At 42.0% G+C, this 19,372-nt stretch overlaps 1 protein-coding gene and 1 long non-coding RNA gene across 8 annotated transcripts in view; one reads left to right on the top strand and one right to left on the bottom strand.

Annotated features, from left to right (window-relative positions):
* LOC109305646 overlaps positions 1-19,372 on the bottom strand; it is a 473,981-nt gene that overhangs the window by 292,778 nt on the left and 161,831 nt on the right. The gene's annotated exons all lie outside the window — the stretch shown is intronic.
* The window catches only part of ABI3BP (ABI family member 3 binding protein), a 282,301-nt gene that overhangs the window by 48,699 nt on the left and 214,230 nt on the right, over positions 1-19,372 (top strand). For all 7 annotated transcript variants that reach the window (XM_019528652.1, XM_019528653.1, XM_019528655.1 and 4 more), the window contains exon 3: positions 13,993-14,058. In XM_019528652.1, coding sequence (XP_019384197.1) covers positions 13,993-14,058 — 66 coding nt within the window. The remainder of the gene's footprint in view (positions 1-13,992; positions 14,059-19,372) is intronic.

The following is a 19,372-nucleotide window of genomic DNA, read 5'->3' on the forward strand; positions in this document are numbered from 1 at the left end:
TTTTTTACTTTCCTGTGGGTGTGTCCACACAAGATGCTTTACTTGAGATTAGAGCAAATTACTGCACAGTAAGTGTTACTGTCTACATGTGAAGATACTTACTGTACAGTAATTTCAGAGTAAGTACTGTGCAGTAGCGCACATGTAGACAGCCAACTGGGAGCAAGTGTGCTTCTAGTCAACTAAGCAGCAGGGGGCAGAAGATTGCTCTCTGCCCCCAGAGCTACCTGCTTCCACCACTAGAGCTGAGGCAGCCCCTTCTCCATCATCACAATTACAGAATCAGGGCTGGGAGATGCTTATCTCCCAGCACCAGTTCCGCAGTCACAGGGTTGGGAGATTCTTACGCAATAAAGTGACTATGGAGCTGGTGCTGGGAGATGAGCATCACCCAGTGCCAGCCCCATGATGATGGGGCTGGCATTGGGAGATAGGAATCTTCCAGTACCCGCTCCACAAGCAGTCATAGAGTGGGGGCTGGGAGCTACCTGTTGCCAGGCAGGGGGACATTGTCTTAAACTGGGCTCCAGTGGTAGAACCTGCCTTGGCAGCAGGCAGCTCCTCGGGGCAGGGAAAAATGTCTCAGCCCCCACCACAAGACAGTTGTCTTCTGGCCCTGTGCTCCCTGCAGTCTCCTGGCCTGGCACCCAAAGTGAACCTAGACCCCCCTCCCCCACCCCGGCTGCTGCAGGGGGCCAGTGCAGGGATGATGGGGGTAGGAACAGACTGCTGCCATGAGAAGCAGACTACTTCCCTGCACAGGTAGATGCCTGCCCAATGTAATGCAGAGTAAACATGTAATGTAGTAAACCCACACCAGAGCATTTGCACATGTAGATGCTCCCTGTGCGTCTGTCCGCTTAAAGCCTTTTTCAACCTTAGCAGTATTACTTCCCTTGGGATGTGAATACCTGGTTCAAGAAGCCATTGTCACTTTTATTGCACACAAAATCTCCCACTTCAAGGAAGAGGATACAGCTGATTCCGGTTTACAACCTTCTCAACTTTAAGCTAAGGTAAGGAAAACTTCAGCACAGCAGACCAACCTTCACCAGACTCAACACCCTTCCCCTCCAAGGGTTGACGGCTTCATTGCCTAACAAAATAGCTAACCCTCTTTCTGCTCTCAGCATGTGTGTCATCTTCTAAGACCACCTCATAAAAACTGCTGAGACTATTGATTATATACCAGAGATAATTTAAGAACGGCAGCATAAGTTGTTAGGTATTCTTCACCCAATAGCAACTTGGTGGGATTGCAGGTCCAAAAACAAAGGGTTTTTCTAGCCTACTAAGGTGATTTATAATCCATTCCTTTGACCTCAAGAAAGCTGGATAGGAAGTACCAAGTCCCAGCAAAAGGATTGTATTATTCAATATCTGGCTCCCTTGTACTGCAAGCATCCTAGAAAAAGTCTAAGCAGCAGTGAACTTCTACTACTCCTCATGCAAAGGATCCAGAGAGACTAGACCCTTTTGGCCATAAAGTCTATTCATCTAACATCTTCCAGATGAAGATTGCCAACTAAGAATGATCAGAATTTTGCTAGTCGATGCATGAAACCCATGCACTGAATGATGAGGATCAAAATAAGTATTGAAATATTCCCCATTTAGTGAGCGCTGTCTAGCCCATGTTTTTGTTGTATTGTCTAATCTGGATAGGAAACTCAGGTGTTGCCCATTTTCTCTTAGCTTTTATCTGACTAAATGCTTAGATGTGGGAGTCCAAGTAGCTGTCAAGAAGGCTTTCGACATGGTATCCCATCCTATTCTTACAAACAAATTGAACAGCTGTCTCATAGACGATTACACTGTCATGTGGGTGGCAAATTGGCTTAAGGGTTGTACCCAGAGAGTAGTGGTGGACGGGTCGATATCAACCTCAAAAAATGTTGGCAGTGGGGTCTCCCAAAGGCTTGGTCTTTGGGCGGTGCTGTTCAATATCTTCATCATAGGAGATGCTCTCTTTACCAGGGCATCTCTTGGAATAACCAGAAACAATGGCCACAAGCTGATAGACAGTAGATTTAGGTTGGACATCAGAAAGAACTTCTTCGCGGTTAGGGTTTCCAGAATCTGGAATGGGCTTCCAAAGAGGGTAGTGCTCTCCCCTACTTTGGAGGTCTTCAAGAAGAGACTGGACAAGAACCTGGCTGGGGTTACACAGCCCCAGCACTTTTTCCTGCCACTGGCAGAGGGTGGGATTCAATGATCCATTGAGGTCCCTTCCGACCCTAGCATCTATGAATCTATGATTCTGGCAGATGGTGGCTGCTATGTTTATGTCAGGCAAACTTACATGTGCCGTTGACTGTGCATTTGGTACTGCACATTCCCAGCGGCACAGTTATTTTTAGATGCTGCATTGCCATAACGATGACCTCTGTTGCTGTAGCTCATTGCTACAGTGACATAGCATCAGCATCACAGTTTGTGCCCACCAGTGCTACGTTGCTGTAGTGTCTTGTGTAGGCGTGCCTGCTTTGTATTGTCTTAGACTTATTGATGACTGTATTGTTAGTATTTTAGTTCATGTAATAAAAGACAACCCATTTTCCAGGGAAGACCTGCTTATATTCAATCAGAAATCTGTTATTGAACCAAAGCTTAGTTGGAGCTTTCATATACTCCTGGGAAAGGATCTATTGTTTTCATTTTGTAATTTCCCAAGTATTGGCAGTGGTTTCATCTTATAGTTTGTTTTACAGGACTATTGCCAAATTTTAGGGGGAGGGGAAGAATTTGTTTTTCTGAGATCAGAGTGTTGTTGTTTCATCAGAGCCAAGGCTTTAAATATACTTCCAGCTCTAGTGAACTCAAGTCTGGTCTCTGTTGTAAGCTTGCAGAAAAATTAAACCACGAGAAAATGTTTGTTCCTATGTCTGACACATATTTTTAAAGCTCCTTTTCATATGGATTTGTAAGCCCTAGTTGTCATTATAAATTTACAAACTGAACTTGAATGAGGTTTGTATAGTTCACTAGAGATCCTTCATTTATGATTTTTTGGAATCTTATTAGAAAAGACACAGGCATCCAAACAGGAAAATTAAATGCTGTCTGGAGGCAGATACTAGATGTATGGATCTTTGCACAGATACTCATACTTAATTTCTGATTGCTTCTCCTACCTTAGTTATGCAAGTATGGTCTTATCCTGTAGAATACAGTTTTTAAGAGTGAAAAAACATGAGGCTGTGAGTTACATTATTGATAGTCCAAAGTGGGAAACTACAACTATGCAATTTTTTTCAAGGGATTTCTCCCCCCAGGCACTATTAATTTTCACAGGAAAATAGTGCTGTAAAAGGTTAATGCAACGCATAAATGGCAACGGGGCACAGAGTTTATAATGCTTGTAAACATGATATATGGGTTGAATTGCTAGATCTTGATGCCTACTTGATGCCTGTGTCACTGTCCATTGGTAAGCTCTCTTGAAGATGAAGCTAAAATAGTGCCAATTACATTGTGGCAATTTGCAGTCTTGGTACAAATTTCTACAACTGGCTGATACTTATTCCTCTTGTGTTGTGAATGATTTCCTTTCAAAGTTCTCTGTGCAAAAGCATCTGAGCTTTTTCACTATGCACCTATACCCCTTGATGCTCACTTATACATACTCGATTTGCCTTTGTAGCTCAAGAAAGGGTTCATGCATTTATATCTATCTGTATGTATAGTCAAACATACAAAAACTTGTGCTTCTGGTTAGTGGAACTCATTGCCACAAGATGTTGTGGAGGCTGATAGATTAGCCCAGTTCAATAGGGAACTGGACAAATTCATGTAGGAAAGGTCTCTTGTTAGATATTTAGATAGGGGCTCAGCCTCTAAATCAGAATTTCCTAAACCTCTGAATGCTGGATCCAGCAGGAGAAGGACAAAAGGTGGAAAATTCTGGACACACCATTTACCCCTCCTCGCCATCCACTCTGACACTGTGAGAGACAGGATACTGGTACACTAATGGCCTGACTCAATGGCAATCCTTATGACCTGATGTCCTAGCTCTTACATATTTGCAGTTGAGCAAGCATCCCTTTGCAACAGGAATCTGGTGGTAGACATTTAATTAATTTATTATACTTCTGGGGGCAGAAAGATGGTTTAGGATGGCAGTCTTTCAAATTGTTAATGTTGGTTTAATTTCTTGTTTGGATGAAGTATGTCTACTAGTTTTACTGTGTTTAAGAACTGTCAGAACTAACTGGAGTTTGGGATAGGTGCCACTTTATTATGTATTAATCTAAATAAATATGGAAGAGGAAATTGTGTTTGTTTGTTTGTTTAAATTGAAAATTGATAATTTAGCTTGTTTCTATTATGTATTATCAGTGTTAGTGGATTTATGTGATATCTCCTCTCCGTGTGTCCCTGTCCATCTTTTATTTTAATAAAAACTAAATTTTGGATATAAACCTTTGTGTGAAATCTTGACCCTTTGACAAAACTCCTGCTGACTTCAGTGGTGCCAGGATTTTATCTATGAACACCTAGATTCCCTCCCCACCCTTCAGCTACTAAGTATTATTGTGGTGCCATAAAGCAGATGGAAAAAACAGTGTTAAAGGCTCTCTGGATAGTATGAAACCATACAACTCTGTGCCATCCTGGAATAGGTAGTACAGTGAATATGAATAGTGGGGAAAAGGTGATGTTTAGAATACCATTTTCTGCTGGTGCTTTTCTGGCAGCTAAAGTAGTTCCTGAAGGGCTATTATAGAGGGAAGCAACTTAGAGCAGTTTTCAGAGACAGTTTTAAATTGAGTCACTGGCTGAGTTCCAAATTGAGAGTTCCCCGGGTTCCCAGTACAACATAAAAGCATGAAGCTGATTATTGTTGTATCTGTGAGCACTAACAACTTAAGATTGCCTGAAAAAAAATCAGGAAAACAGAGGTAGCAAGAACAAGTATTCAGAACTGATGACATTCCACACGACTTCTTCCATGAAGTCTTGTTCATGTTGTGGTTTATACTCTCCTGTAGGTTATTTTGGTACTATACAACTATGCCTCATTATTACAAAGGTGTCTAAAATGTTACCATTCTGAATTAAGTTTATTCACTCTGAGAGTGATTTGAAAATAGCTAAAAATAATATTGTCAATTTGAAGGTATATTGCAAAAAAAGATTAATGTATAAGAACCAGTTATGCCTGTTCAGAAATGTTTACATCACAGTCATTCACTATACTATGTATAATGAGGCCACAGTATGACAGCAGGGGCCACATCCACACAAGCAGGGGCGTGCATTTGCAGCAGCACAAATAGTAGTGGCACAACTTGTTTTGCTGCTCCATGTGCTGCAGGGGGTGCTGACTTGGGCACAGGGTTCCTCAGTGTAGGTCTGGCCAGCAGCCAGTTCTCATGCTGAGGCACCCTGTGCCCAAGTGCAGTTCCCTTGAGATTTCCAGTTTGGGAGAACAGACCGAATTAAGAGAAGACCAGAAAAGCCCAAATTAAAATGTGTGCATGTAATGGGCTTGTGAAACAAAGGAATATGCTGACAGGACAGAACATGGACAGTATGACGACCACGGTAAGACCAGTCAGCTATGCCCATGAATGAAGAGTCATCAGGAGGGGAGAAGAATACAAAAGAAGGGATTTTAGAGCAAGAAAGGGTCCCTGAGAGGAGAACCCGAGGCACCACGGGCAGAGGGCTCACCACCAGCTTGTCTCATTCACCTTGCTGGGGCGGGGTGGGGGGTCCAGATGTAAGCCTTGGCTTCCAACCTCCAAACTGCTGACATTTGACATTCAAGAGAGACCCTCAGAGTGAAGCTCACATTCTGGCCAGACGTACCTTGACTCTTGTGACTTCCCTGGGACTGATAGATATAGAACTGCTTGTATTATTCTTACCTGCTATCACTATGTATCAATAAAATTCATTTATTATTGAGTGGAAAGGTTATAGTTAGTCTGAGGGTTTGGGTCTACCCAGAACAAAGTATCTGGGTCATGAATCCCAACAGCAGTATCAAATGATTTACTGAGGTCCAGATACATGAGGTTAACCACATTTAGAAAAGCAAGTTATTTTATCAAAGAAAGCTATCAGTATCAAGTTAGTCTGATATGAACTCCTTTGCCATTTTATCTCATTTTCCATTTACCTTTATGGCTCTCCTTGAAAATTTGTTCTCAAAATTTGCATGCTATTAATGTCCATATAGGATCATAGGAAAGTAGGGCTGGAAGGGAACTCATCTAGTCCAGCTCTCTGGTGAAGGCAGGATAATTTCTGACTAATCCATCTCAGCTATGAGTCTGTCTAATCTGCTTTTGAAAATGTCCAATGGTGGAGATTCCACAACTTCTCTAGGTAGCCTGTTCCAATGCTTGACTACTCTCATAGTCAGAAAGCTCTTCCCAATCTCAAACCTAGATTCTCTCTACTGAAGTTCGAGGCCATTGCTCCTAGTCCTAGAGTCCCCTAGAGCCACAAAGAGCCCATCTCCATTCTCTTTAGAATCACCCTTCAGGTTTTTTGAAGACTGTTATCAAATCCCCCTGTCTTCTCTTTTCCAGACTAAATAATCTTATTTTTTCAGCCTTTCTTTTAGGTAACACACCTGTATTTACCCATATCTTTCTTTTTCACCCTTCTTATGTGTATTGTATTTTTTCCTCTACTTATGCGGTATCACCCACACCTTCTTAACGAATCGTTAAAGATCCTTCCTGACGGACCTGCAATTGCATGCATCACTTGTTACAGAACTCTGGGAGCATATGTATTCTCCCCTACTTCAGTGCATTTGGCTCATTAAGTCTTGCTTCCACGTCTGTTGTGGTTCTTTTCATTGATATGCCTGGGGAATCTCATGCTGTTTGCTTTAGTAATCTGTGTAAATTATATGGATTTTTTATCTTTGGTGGTTCTTACTATCACTCTGCATTTCCTGACCTCTAAGATTTTCATCTGTCTGTGATCAACCCTGTTTACATCTTGAAGTGGTTCTTTGTCCACTTAAGTCTAGCAACCCTTTCTACTAATTGTTCTGCTTTCTTAAGAAAGATTCATGATAATGCTAGCACCTTTGACATGAAGAAACTCCAAGCTCCCTTTACATTCAGGTCCCTGAACTCTTCAGGCCAGTCGACTTCCCTAACTAGTTTTTTTTTTTTTAATTGACAAAACTAGGCCCTTTTGAAATTGAGTATAAATCAATTGCCTCAGAATTGGTTACAGACCTACTTGTATTTATCATTCCCTTTTCGTTTATAGCATCTTGACTACTTACCAAAACCAAGGTCTAAAATAGTATCCCTCTCTCATTGATTTAACAGCTATTCAGTTCAGAAATTTGTCTGCTATTGTCTTCAAGAATATCAGGATTGTAGTAACATTTGCTATGCATTCTGTATCTGGGGAGCTAAGTTTCCCATTAGGATACAATTTTTGGAATCATTTCTCTCAGTACTGAAAACAGTAAGCTAGTACTGTATGTCCAATTTGATGGACATATGTCTATGTCAAAATCTATCCCTAAGGGCCTACAGCAAAATCCCAACATTTCCCAACAAAGCATTTTTTAGCATCCTTCCTGACCGTGATAATAATGTAAACAGATTCTGTTTTGTCTGGGTTATCCCTCATTTTTTGCCCTCTCACACTTTTGCCTCTATCTCTGTCTTTCCTAAAAAGTTAATATCCTTTAGTGTTCTGTTTTTTCAGTCACAATAGTTACTTCAACAGACCAACGAAAGTCGCTATTATTTTTGCACAAGAATCTGGGGTAAAATAGGCCTTGAACTCAGAGGTATGGTGGAAATGGCATCATTGGCTACACTGCTGCTATTTTGGCGCTCCTCCCCCCCGCCCCCCGGGGTTGGCAACTGGGGCTCCTTTCCCAGTTACCTTCCCTTCCTGCTCCTCCTCCTCCTCATTATAATACTGCTTGAGCTAGAGAGCAGTCCTTAAAGAGCAAAACAATTAGCTTGCTGTTTCTTATTAGCCGTTCATATAATTTATGTAAGCAAGATAGATTACTGAATTGCAGGCTTCATCCATAGGTGTATACTAGGGATGACAGAGTCTTGCTACAGTAGGGCAGTATGTTAGAGTTCTCTCTGTCCATTGACTGGTTATTCAGGCCCTGCGAGATAAGGGGCTGGTCTCAGAGTGATGTTCATTTTTCCACATGGTAAAAATATTCTAAAAACTGTCACTGAGGTCCATGCTTTTGGGGACTGCAAACCTACTATTTAATCAGCATAAAGACTTACTGACCTTCTCACCAAAATGGGAGGGAAAATAAATTAACTGGGAATCAAGAACTAAACCTGCAATAGACTCCCTGGCTAGATCCAGATCTGAAGGCATGTGTGGTTTGTGACTCTGCAAATCAATTTGCAGCACCACAAACTGCACAAGTTGCACATTAATCAGTGCACAGTGCTGCTAATTTGCAGCTCCAGGCCAAAATTTGCTACTGGGAAATCCCAGTAGCAAAAAAAAAAAAAAGTCCTGGGGAAAAAAAACTGTGCAACCCATGCCAAAGTGGCAAGTGCCAGGACAAATGCAAAGACAGATTTGTGCTGCTACTGTTTGTGGGCATGCCCCTACTTATGTGGACCCGGCCCCTCTGTGACATGGAGCAAGTACTCCGCTTTTCTTTGCATCAGCTTTCCCATGTATACGATAAATAATATCTCCTTGTCTCACAGAGGTATTTTAAGGGAATATGTTATTCGTTATGTGTGTGATGCTTGGATGCTTTATACAGTACAAATAACTACAGTTCTTCTGCTAAGCTGGAAAATAACTTCTAATTCAGAAACTCAAAGCATATTTTTGCATTAAAATATATGTATTAGCTCTGTTTTGAATCAAATCTTAGTTTGAGTCTACACCACTATGTAAACTGTGCTGTCTGGTGAAATCATTCCAGATTCTAAATCATTCCCTTAACAATAATGAACACATTTTAACGCATAATTGACTTCAATTTAGTTTAATATTATGATCTGAACCTCAGACAATGAGTGCTTCTTAGTTTTGTCTATTACACTAGAAAAAAGTCCGTTTAAAGATGCTGTTATAGAGCAAATTATGAGTTCGGTGGAAAATGTGGATATGCTGTATTCTTGCCAATCCACAAGATGAGTTAGCAACCAACGCCCAACATACAATATTTCTGCTGGGAATAGATTTCAAATATAGAACACAAACACCTGATACAATGAACAATGTGATAAACATCAGTCCTGAATATTTATCTGAATTATTCTGAAATGTGTGGAGGGAGAAGTTTACTCTTTTAAATCCCTCCTGCTTTGTGGTAACACAGGTGGCCACACAGGTGTTCTCAGAGTTGGACCACATCATTTTTTCTCAAATTTTAAACAAAGTTTTTCCTGCCCAAGGCTTAGGTAAGAGGACACCTCCCCCCGACTCCTCCCAAAGGATTAACTTGAATCACTTGTGGAAAAGGCAGGGTAACACTATCAACTTCCAACAGTCTAGATAACATCTATCAAGCAGCTAGTAGGCATTTTAAAATGAAAATGCATGCTGTTTAGTGCAATCTTAGTGCATTCTGAGAAGTACCATGCACATTTCATGAGCCAAATTAAAAAAAAAATGAGGCAAGATCTGGAATCAAGTTTGCGTTTCTTCAAGAGTCAATTTTATGCGACATTAAAAGGCCACACAATCTCACAAATGCATTTTAATTTCCAGTTGAGGATTAGATGTGGAGCATGGGAAGACCACATCAATACTTCCAAGTCAGATATCTCAGTCCATTTTTGTAGGCACTAATGCAAACGTAGCTAGATTTCTACAGGTTCTGAATGTCCACCACTCTCAGATTTGGTTCTCACACTTTTGAAAATCAAGACAGTAATTTATGTTGCTAATTACGGAGCTGAAAATGTTGGCTATAGGTTGTAACTTGCATAGGTGGTCTGTATTGTAGCAAGCTGGATCCTGTGAGTCAGAACCATTACTCTGCTTCTTGCTTTGATGCTATTGATCTGATTTTGGGAGGTCATTCAGGCTTACTTTTTCAAGTGCCCATTCATTTTGGGTGTCCAGTATCTGACCTGATTGTTTAAAAGGTGTTGAAAACTCATCACTCCAGTAAACTTTAGTGGGAACTGTTAATAATCAGCTCTTGGAAAATTCAGGCATAGGGATCTAAAGTTGGGCACCAGCATAAGTATAAAATTCTGAAAAATATAAGGCCTTAATTTCTCTTATCTATGTTTACCCCTCTGAAAAATCCCTAATACCTATCCTAGAGGGATAGATATTGTGGTGTTTAATGGTTGCAAACAGCTTTGAGCCTGGATAAAGACAGCATACTGCAGAGTGTGCTGCAAACTGTCCTCTTTCTAAAAATCTTAAAAAGTCAAAAATGTGTTTCAAATTAAGGGATGATTAGAGCAGTGTCAGCCATTGTTTAATTTTAACCGCTTCTGTATTTCCTCATTTGTGCCACAACACTAACATAGGCTTACAATAAATGCAGTAAAATCAACGCAACCATCATTGCAGATGCATTTAAACTGGTATATTCCTCACTTGGTGCAGTTTAAGTTAGAGGTAGGCTAAACCAATGTAAAAGCGAGGGTCAACATTGTTTGAGTATACCTATATTATGGGTTTTTGTCAGTTCAACTAAATTTCCCCAAACTGTAATGATCATCACCATCTCAACATTGTTTTAATCAAATAGTGTATTATTCTAAGCTGCGGGGTGAAGTTATCTGGTGCTCAGTGCCAGAAACATCATTTGAACTTCTGGCCTCTCACCACATGAGTTTGTGCTCTTCCAGATTGTATCAAGTGTACTGAAAATTTGTTAGCCCTTGTGTAAAAATAACCGTGAAGCTTGATTTGCTCCATTTCATGGTTTCCTATGAAGGACAATATTTCCACAGGATTTACAAGCTGGTCCTCCATCAACACATGCAGCCAACAAATGACTCTGACACTGAAACAGCTGCAGCTGTATTTGCAACTCCTGCCTTATGGAACTGGAATGCTATTCTAGCAGGGCTAAATGTGAAACCCAAACTTCTCAACTATTCAGAAACCTTAGCTTTTATTTAGCCGGCCATTAGCCACGTGATTTACTTTTAAATCTTTTTTTAAACAAAGCATGCCTGGCTTTTTACAGCAAGTTGTACAGTTCATTCCCAGGCCAAAAATGGAAAGTTTAAATTGGAACAAAGATCGAGATGGCAAATCTTGCATTGAAAGAGAAAAACTTGACAAGAATTTTTAGGAGCGTTTCTTCTGAGAAAAACCCCAAGGTTAAATTTAAAAGATATGTAAATATTGGAAAGTGTGGTGGGCATACAATTGGCTGGCACCCAGACAACTCCACTAGAGCAGAATTTTGCTAAGTGTAAGTTTGCTGTCACCTAAGTATTTTTTCTATCATAACAGTACCCAAGATTCTCATTTCCTGAGGTGCCTGTTGTGCTGAATGCTATACCAATGCATAGAACAGGGTAGGCTACCCCTGACACAGATGCCAGGCTGTGTGCAAAGGCATTTTGCTTGGCACTTGTGCCTCAGGGCAGATGGCAAGGAAGAGGCCGCGGCTGTGCTACCATAATAAGGATTGGTGCTTATGGCTCCCTCACCATCTGCCCTTGGCACCCCAACTTCTTACAGGTCAAGGTTGTGGGTGCTTTTGGCACTCTGCCCAAAAACATTGCTGACCCCTGGCATAGAACATAATACTCAGAGGAAGTTTATAACAGCATTAATTTCACTTGTATAATGCCTCCGTCCAAAATTATCATGGTACTTCACCAACTAAACCTCCAAAATCCTTTTGAGGCAGGTAACTATCATATTTATTTCATTGTAGGGGCATGGAACCTGAGTCATATTCCAAATTATTTGCCCACATTCACCAAAGGAGTCAGCAGACAAGTAGAGATTAGAAGAAACACATTTTATTCCCAGGCATTTATAACCCAAGGGTCATGAATACATACAATGCTATATTATCACTCTGCAGATTATACTCTGCCCAGCATTGTGGTACCTTTGTCTACATTAGTAATGCTACAGTGCAGACTAAAACAACTATTTATTGAGAAGCTGACTGCTACAGGAAAACTTCAAGGAAGATGTAATTTTGTAACAGGCTATACATAGTACAAAATTAAACTAAAGATGAAAAATCAAATTATTTTCTGGGAGATACACACATGATTACTGTGATCATTGAAATTATTTTATAGGTTTAAGGAGTATCTGTCTACATAATTAAATGCATCCTTTAAAAATGATGTGTCATTCTCTGAATTCTAATCTTCTGCCACTTGAATTTTCTATGGGACCAGAAACTTCTGAATAGCTGTGGGGGGAACTATGGACTTACATGTGACTAAAGTATTTGTTCTAGTGAAGCTACAAGGAAAAATATTCAGAGAAAGTAATTTCTAGTGTAAGTAGAATAGTTAGATAATTGGCTATTTCATGAGATCTAATAGTGTGTTTGAATTTCATACTTCTGATGAGATTAGCAAAGTGCTTTTCTCCTCTGAACAACATTGTACAATTATTTGTGTGCACTGCATTGTGACAAGTTTCTCCCTAACTTTTCAGAATCTTTTTCCTCCCATATCCCTTACCCCTGTTAGAGATATATTGACCTTATTGTTTCATGGTCTGAATATTATGGCACTAATTAGCTGGGGTGGCTGTGGTTTAGCTAACTTCACTCCTTGACACATGCAACAGAAAAGGTAGAAGAAACATTACTGGAAAAATTAAAGTCACAAAATAAGAAGAAGTAAAAATTATTATGCAGTATTGCTGTATTGAAGTTTTGGGTCATTCTCTTTTTCTTAAATGTTCATGGTTGTTAAAGAGAATTCAGCAGCATCTCATTTAAAGAAAAGTTTCAGAGCAGCATTGTCATAGTTAAGACCATTGCAGTTTACAGCTGTGTTCATGAAGGGATATGGAACATCACTGTAGATTTCTGCATCATACATTTTAATAAGGAATGGGCAGAATCATCATAAAAATATTCCACTTCTGCTATGTGACTCATAGCAGAGGAAAAGGGAAAACATGAAGACTACCAATAGGACAGCTGGTAGTTGGTGTCAGTGATTAGGGGTATTTTTCTACCGGGGGTAGGGTAATGGCTGAATATGAGCTATTTTGTAGTTAATTGTTATCAGTTTGATACTGTCTTAATGTCTGTAAAACCCTGGCACAGGAAGTCCTCCTTATAAAGCAGCACCAGGAATTTTATGGGGAGGTGACATTCAGGCTTGTTCTATTTTATAAAGTTTAGCCAGGATCTTATGATGGATACAGACTACAATCTTTCCCTGCTTCTGGCCAACATAACTATCCCAATATAGCCTGCCAACAGAAAAATACTTTTGTCCACTTACTGTATGTCTTTTATGTCCATGCAAGCAGAAAAGGTACTCCTTGCTGTTAGATGCTGCATTTTCATAAGGGGGCTCTGCCAACATAGCAACACTAGCATGGCTATAGTAACAGAGGCTCTATTGTAGACGAGCCTCCTCAGATACTATGGCAATGTGAACTATATAATGGCTAATACAAAAGCTTTTACCTGCTGCTATAGTGTTCCAAACTGGAGTGGTTATTGATGTATCAAGAGCTGTTCATGTGATGAAATTCCCCATTACGGCTATGAGTGTAACAATATCATTAGAATTATAGTAATACATGTCCCTTTCTGGACACTCCTATTGTTTAATAATAATTTCCATATGGATACTTATACTGATGTGATCATAGCTGCATAACTGCAGGGACATGTCTTTTATTAAAATCTTTCTGATGGTGTTTCAGATGTTTCTAGATACTCAATGAATAAATCATAAGATAAATGTGCCCACAGATTGTAATAAATTATTAAACAAGAATTGAATGTGCTCAACTGTTCACCATGAATAATAAATTGATTGACTTTTAAAAACTGTAAATTCATACTAATTATAGGTTTTTTATTTCTAGATGCAGAGCCAAGGTACTTGATTGTAGTGCGACCTGCACGCACTTCAAATAAGAAAACCTGCTCAGGTAATGTAATATTGCCATGCCTCTTTCAATGTCAAATAAAGACAATGTTGTTTATGTAATGGAACTGAAAGGGTCATATTTTAAAGAGTGAGTCTCCAAGTGAGGTAGCCAAATCCACATTTGAGTAATTTAAAATAAAATTTTAAGTATACATATCTAGGTAGTGCTTTGGTTAAAAATATATAGATATAGATCTATATAGATATCTTAAAACACACAGATGTAATACATGAAGGGTCTTATACTGACTTCTTGGATAAAAAATGTGAGATTTAAAATACTAAGTTTCCGTTTTTTAGAATACGGAGACCAAAAGTGTGTAGGAAAAAGTTGTCTTGGTTGGTTTAATGTTGATGCTCAGTTATAAACAATAACTTTGCTTTGAACTATACTGATTTAAACATGGGAGGATCTATGATCCCCAAGTTATGGGGAAGCGTGGTCACTCTTGAAAACAGGCTACAGATACAGGTGGACCTAGACAGGCTAGCAAGTTGGGTGGATCAGAACCTGATGAAGTTCAACGTCAAGAAATGTAAAGTACTCCATCTTGGCACAAGCAACCCCCAACACATGGCATCTGCCTTTGCTGCTGGCAGCTGCCTGAGGCTGCCATGCACACTCCAGGCCTTGGCAGTGGCCGCAGCAGCCAGTAGCAGGGGCAAAGTGGCCATGCAGAGTGGGCTGGCAGAGCCCAGGGGCTGCCACACAGGGCCTGCTCCCAGCCAGGTCCAGCCTCTGTGTGCAGGGGATAGAGCTCTTTAGAAACTTGAATGAAATTCATGCCTTAATGGAAGGACTTTATACACATTATCAGAGTGCTCAGGGTGGCATCCCACGTTAAGGATAGCAAAAAATTGTTTTTCAGATATATAGGGAGTAAAAGGAAGGCCCAGGGAGGTATAGGACCACTACTGAATGGGGAAAAGCAACTGGTGACAGACAAGGCTGAACTCCTCAGTGAGTTCTTTGCCTCAGTGTTCCTAAGCAAGGGGCAAGACAAGTCTCACAATGGGATTGTAGAGAGGCAACAGCTGGGTGCCAAACTACCAAACGTTGACCCTGAGATGTTGTAGAGTCACTTGGAAAGACTGGACGTGTTTAAGTCGGCAGGCCCGGATGAGCTCCATCCGGGGGTACTGAAGGCACTGGCTGATGTCATTGCATAACCACTGGCAAGAATATTTGAGCACTTGTGGCACATGGGTCAGGTCCCGGAAGACTGGAAGAGGGCCAATGTGGTCCCTATTTTCAAGAAGGGGAGGAAGGAGGATCCAGGCAACTACAGGCCAGTCAGTCTCACCTCCATCCTTGGTTAAGTCTTTGAAAAGATTATTAAGGCTCATATATATGACAGCCCAGCAGGAAAAATTATGCTGAGGGGAAACCAGCACGGGTTCGTAGCAGGTAAATCATGCCTGACTAATCTAGTCTCTTTTTATGACCAGGTTACAAAACACCTTGACACAGGAGCAGGGTTGTCATCATTTACTTAGACTTCAGGAAGGCCTTCGATATGGTATCTCACCCCATACTGGTGAACAAATTGACTTGGATGATTGCACAGTCTGGTGGGTGGCAAATTGGCTAGAGGGTCTTCCCCAGAGAGTGGCAGTGGATGGATCGGTATTGACCTGGAAGGGGGCGGGTAGTGGGGTCCCGCAGGCCTCAGTCCTTGGACTGATACTCTTCAATGTCTCCATCAGTGACTTGGACGAAAGAGTGAAGTGTATTCTGTCCAAGTCTGCGGATGATACAAAACTGTGGGGAGAAGTGGACACACTGGAGGGCAGGGAACAACTACAGGAAGACCTGGACAGGTTGGGCAAATGGGCAGAAAACAACAGAATGCGATTTAACAAGGAGAAATGCAAAGTGCTGCACCTAGGGAGGAAAAATGTCCAGCACACCTACTGCCTAGGAAATAACCTGCTTGGTAGCACGGAAGCGGAAAGGGATCTTGGAGTCCTAGTGGACTCCAAGATGAACATGAGTCATCAGTGTGACGAAGTCATCAGAAAAGCTAATGGCACTTTATCATGCATCAGCAGATGCATGACAAACAGAATCAAGGAGGTGATATTTCCCCTCTATTGAGCGCTGGTCAGACTGCAGTTAGAGTACTGTGTGCAGTTTTGGGCGCCGCACTTCAAGAGGGATGTGGATAACCTGGAGAGGGTCCAGAGGACGGCAACTCCTATGATTAAGGGCTTGCAGGCCAAGCCCTACAAGGAGAGACTAGGGCACCTGGACCTCTTCAACCTCTGCAAGAGAAGGTTGAGAGGCGACCTGGTGGCTGCCTATAAATTCATCATGGGGGTGCAGAAGGGAATTGGTGAGGCTCTACTCACCAAGGTGCCCCTGGGGGTCACAAGAAATAATGGTCATAAGCTAGCAGAGAGCAGATTTAGACTGGACATTTGGAAGAACTTCTTCACAGTTAGAGTGGCCAAAATCTGGAATGGGCTCCCAAGGGAGGTGGTGCTCTTCCCTACCCTGGGGGTCTTCAAGAGGAGGTTGGATGGGCATCTGGCTGGGGTCTTCTGAACCCACCACTCTTTCCTATCTATGCAGGGGGTCGGACTCGATGATCTATTGAGGTCCCTTCCGACCCTAACATCTGTGAATCTACTAACCTCCCTAATACATCCTGCAGAAGGGAAAAGCCATAAGTGTGATCATTAGCCATCCTGTGTGATCATTAGCAAGTCATTTATGCTATTAGCACTTTACTTCCTCCTCTTAATATGTAGATAACTCTCTGCTTCCAAAATCAGTACAGTGAAAGATAAATTCATTAATATTTTTAAAGCATTTGAGATCCTCAAATGAAACATTTCTAACCATCTATGGCTTTGAGGAGCTAATTTCTCTACCCTCGCTTGCAGGCATGAAGCAATATTTTAATTCAGTAGAGGCACATTAAAAGATAAGATAACTGATTGCTGTTAAGATATTGCATTAAAAAATTAAACTGCCTAAAGCAACAGTTGAGGATTATTAACTTCATTAGCTTCTTCAGTCATGGGAAATTTTTATTAGATCAAGTTCACTAAATGATTTGTCTGAACCATTCTCCCACATACAGCTTTGTTAACCTTAACTAATATAGATATGTAACAGGGTCCTAGCCCGGGGTGGCCATAATGCCCCTGGATCTCTCTCAGTCCTTATTTCCCTGGCTGTATTTGGGCAATCTCCCCTTCTCCTCACTGCCACACCTTGTTGAAATGATTATTTCAGAAAAGGGAGGCTGCCCCAAGGCTTCCCAAATCAGATCTCCTCATTAGTATCAGTGTCACTGCTTATCCCTCTAAGGGCTAATCATAGCCTCTGAATCTCCCTTACTGCTGTACCCATGCCTATCAGGTGTTTCCAGTCATCATTTAAGTGGGTATCTTGCCCCACACCAGCAGGCCACCTTAGGCCTCCGCTCCCTTGTTGGAGCCTCAGCCTTCCCAATTTCTGCCTCCGCTGATCTGGCTACTCCCTCTAGCCTAGATCCACTGCACTAGGCCTGGCTCCTTGGGCTTCATCCCTTCTCTCAGGCTGTGGGCCCTCTGGCCCCAAACTCTGCCCACCTCTGGGCTATGGGCTCTGTCTCCCTGTTCTGCCTTTCTCAGTCTATGGGCTCCTGCCCCGACCTCTGGCCCTCTAGGCTTGCAGGCTTACTGGCCCTTTCTCTGCCCCTCCTGGGCTGTGGGCAGACTAGTCCTCTATATTTCCTCTTCTCTGTCTCTTGCTGCAATCGAGCTCCTACCCCACTGGGTCCTTCTTTGCAGTGCTGCAGCCTAGCCAGTAATTCCTCAAATCATATTTGTGCATGCATTTTTTTCTGTCCTAAGGGCAGGAATTTGCACTTGCTGTTATTGAATTTCATCTGATTGATTGTGGACCATTTTTCCAGTTTATCCAGGTAATTCTGGATCCTAGACCTACCTTTCAGAGTATCTGCAACTCCACCTAATTTGGTGTCATTCAAAACTTTATTAAGCATGCATTCAATAACATCATCCAAATAATTTATTAAGATATTAAACAGTACTGGACCCAGGACAGACTCCCTGGGGAACCCCACTTTATCTCCTTCCATTTAGATGTTGAGTCATTGATGGTTTCTCACTGAGCATGCTGATCTAACCAGTTATATATCCACATTACAGTATTATCATCTAGCCTGTATTTCCTAAGTTTAAGGAGAATGTTGTGGGAGCTAAAATCAAGGCAGATCAAGTCCACTTCTCTCTCCCGGTGCACAGAGCCTGTCACATTGTCACAGAAAAAATTAGATTGATTAGGCATCATTTACTCTTGATGAATCCATGCTGGCTGTTTCTGATCGCCTTGTTCTCCTCTAGGTGTTTCACAATAGAGTCCTTGAGGACCTGCTCCATGAGCTTTCCAAGTACTGAGGTCAGACTGATAAGACTGTAAATTCCCTGGATCCTCCTTCTTCCCTTTTTTAAATGTGGGCACTAGATTTGCCCTTTTCCAATCATCTGCTTGTGAGCAGCGTCTTGGGTGAGCAGCAGCTTACCTGACCTCCACAAGTTCTCAAAGAGGATAGCTAATGGCTCTGAAATTTCTTCAGTAAATTCCTTCAGTACCACATCCACTCTGACCCTGCGGAACTGAATGCATCTCATTTCTCTAAGTAACCCCCAATCTGTTCTTCCATTGCTTTAGGCTGTTTGAGTCCTTCCTTATTTTTGCTACCAGCTGTGCTTGTCATCTGGTTGCTAGTCCTGTTTATAAAGACAGAAGTGAAAAATGCATTAAATGATTCAGTCTTCTCTGCACCATCCGTAACTAGATTGCTTTCTGGATTCTGTTTGAGACCTTGTGGCAGCGCGACCTAGGGGTGCCGTGAACTCCCCTAGCGCCCCCTACCTACCATGCCAAATTGGGTTTAATGCACCCTCGCTATCTCGCCTGCCACGTCTTTGATGGTAATTTGTTAAAGGGAGGTTGCCTTTCTAACCCTCCTTGGCACGGTGCCTTGATGTATCTTGGCTCTGTCTAGTTGCCCGGTGCACTCCAACCTCTGGGGCTGCACGTGAGTCCCACAGTCACCCGTGCCCTCATGGGTCCCTGGACTCATCTCCGTGCCTGCCTGTACCCTCGCAGTTGCATCCTGGCTTCTCCTGTGGCTCTCGTAGGCCGCACTGGGACCTGTCTCCCCACGGCTCTCGTAGGCCGCACTGGGACCTGTCTCCCCACGGCTCTCGTAGCCCGCATCAGGGCCTGTCTCCCCGCGGCTCTCGTAGCCCGCATCAGGGCCTGTCTCCCCGCGGCTCTCGTAGCCCGCATCAGG

The sequence above is a fragment of the Crocodylus porosus genome, unplaced genomic scaffold (genome assembly GCF_001723895.1).
Source record: "Crocodylus porosus isolate Cpor-Errol unplaced genomic scaffold, CroPor_comp1, whole genome shotgun sequence".
Taxonomy (NCBI): domain Eukaryota; kingdom Metazoa; phylum Chordata; order Crocodylia; family Crocodylidae; genus Crocodylus; species Crocodylus porosus.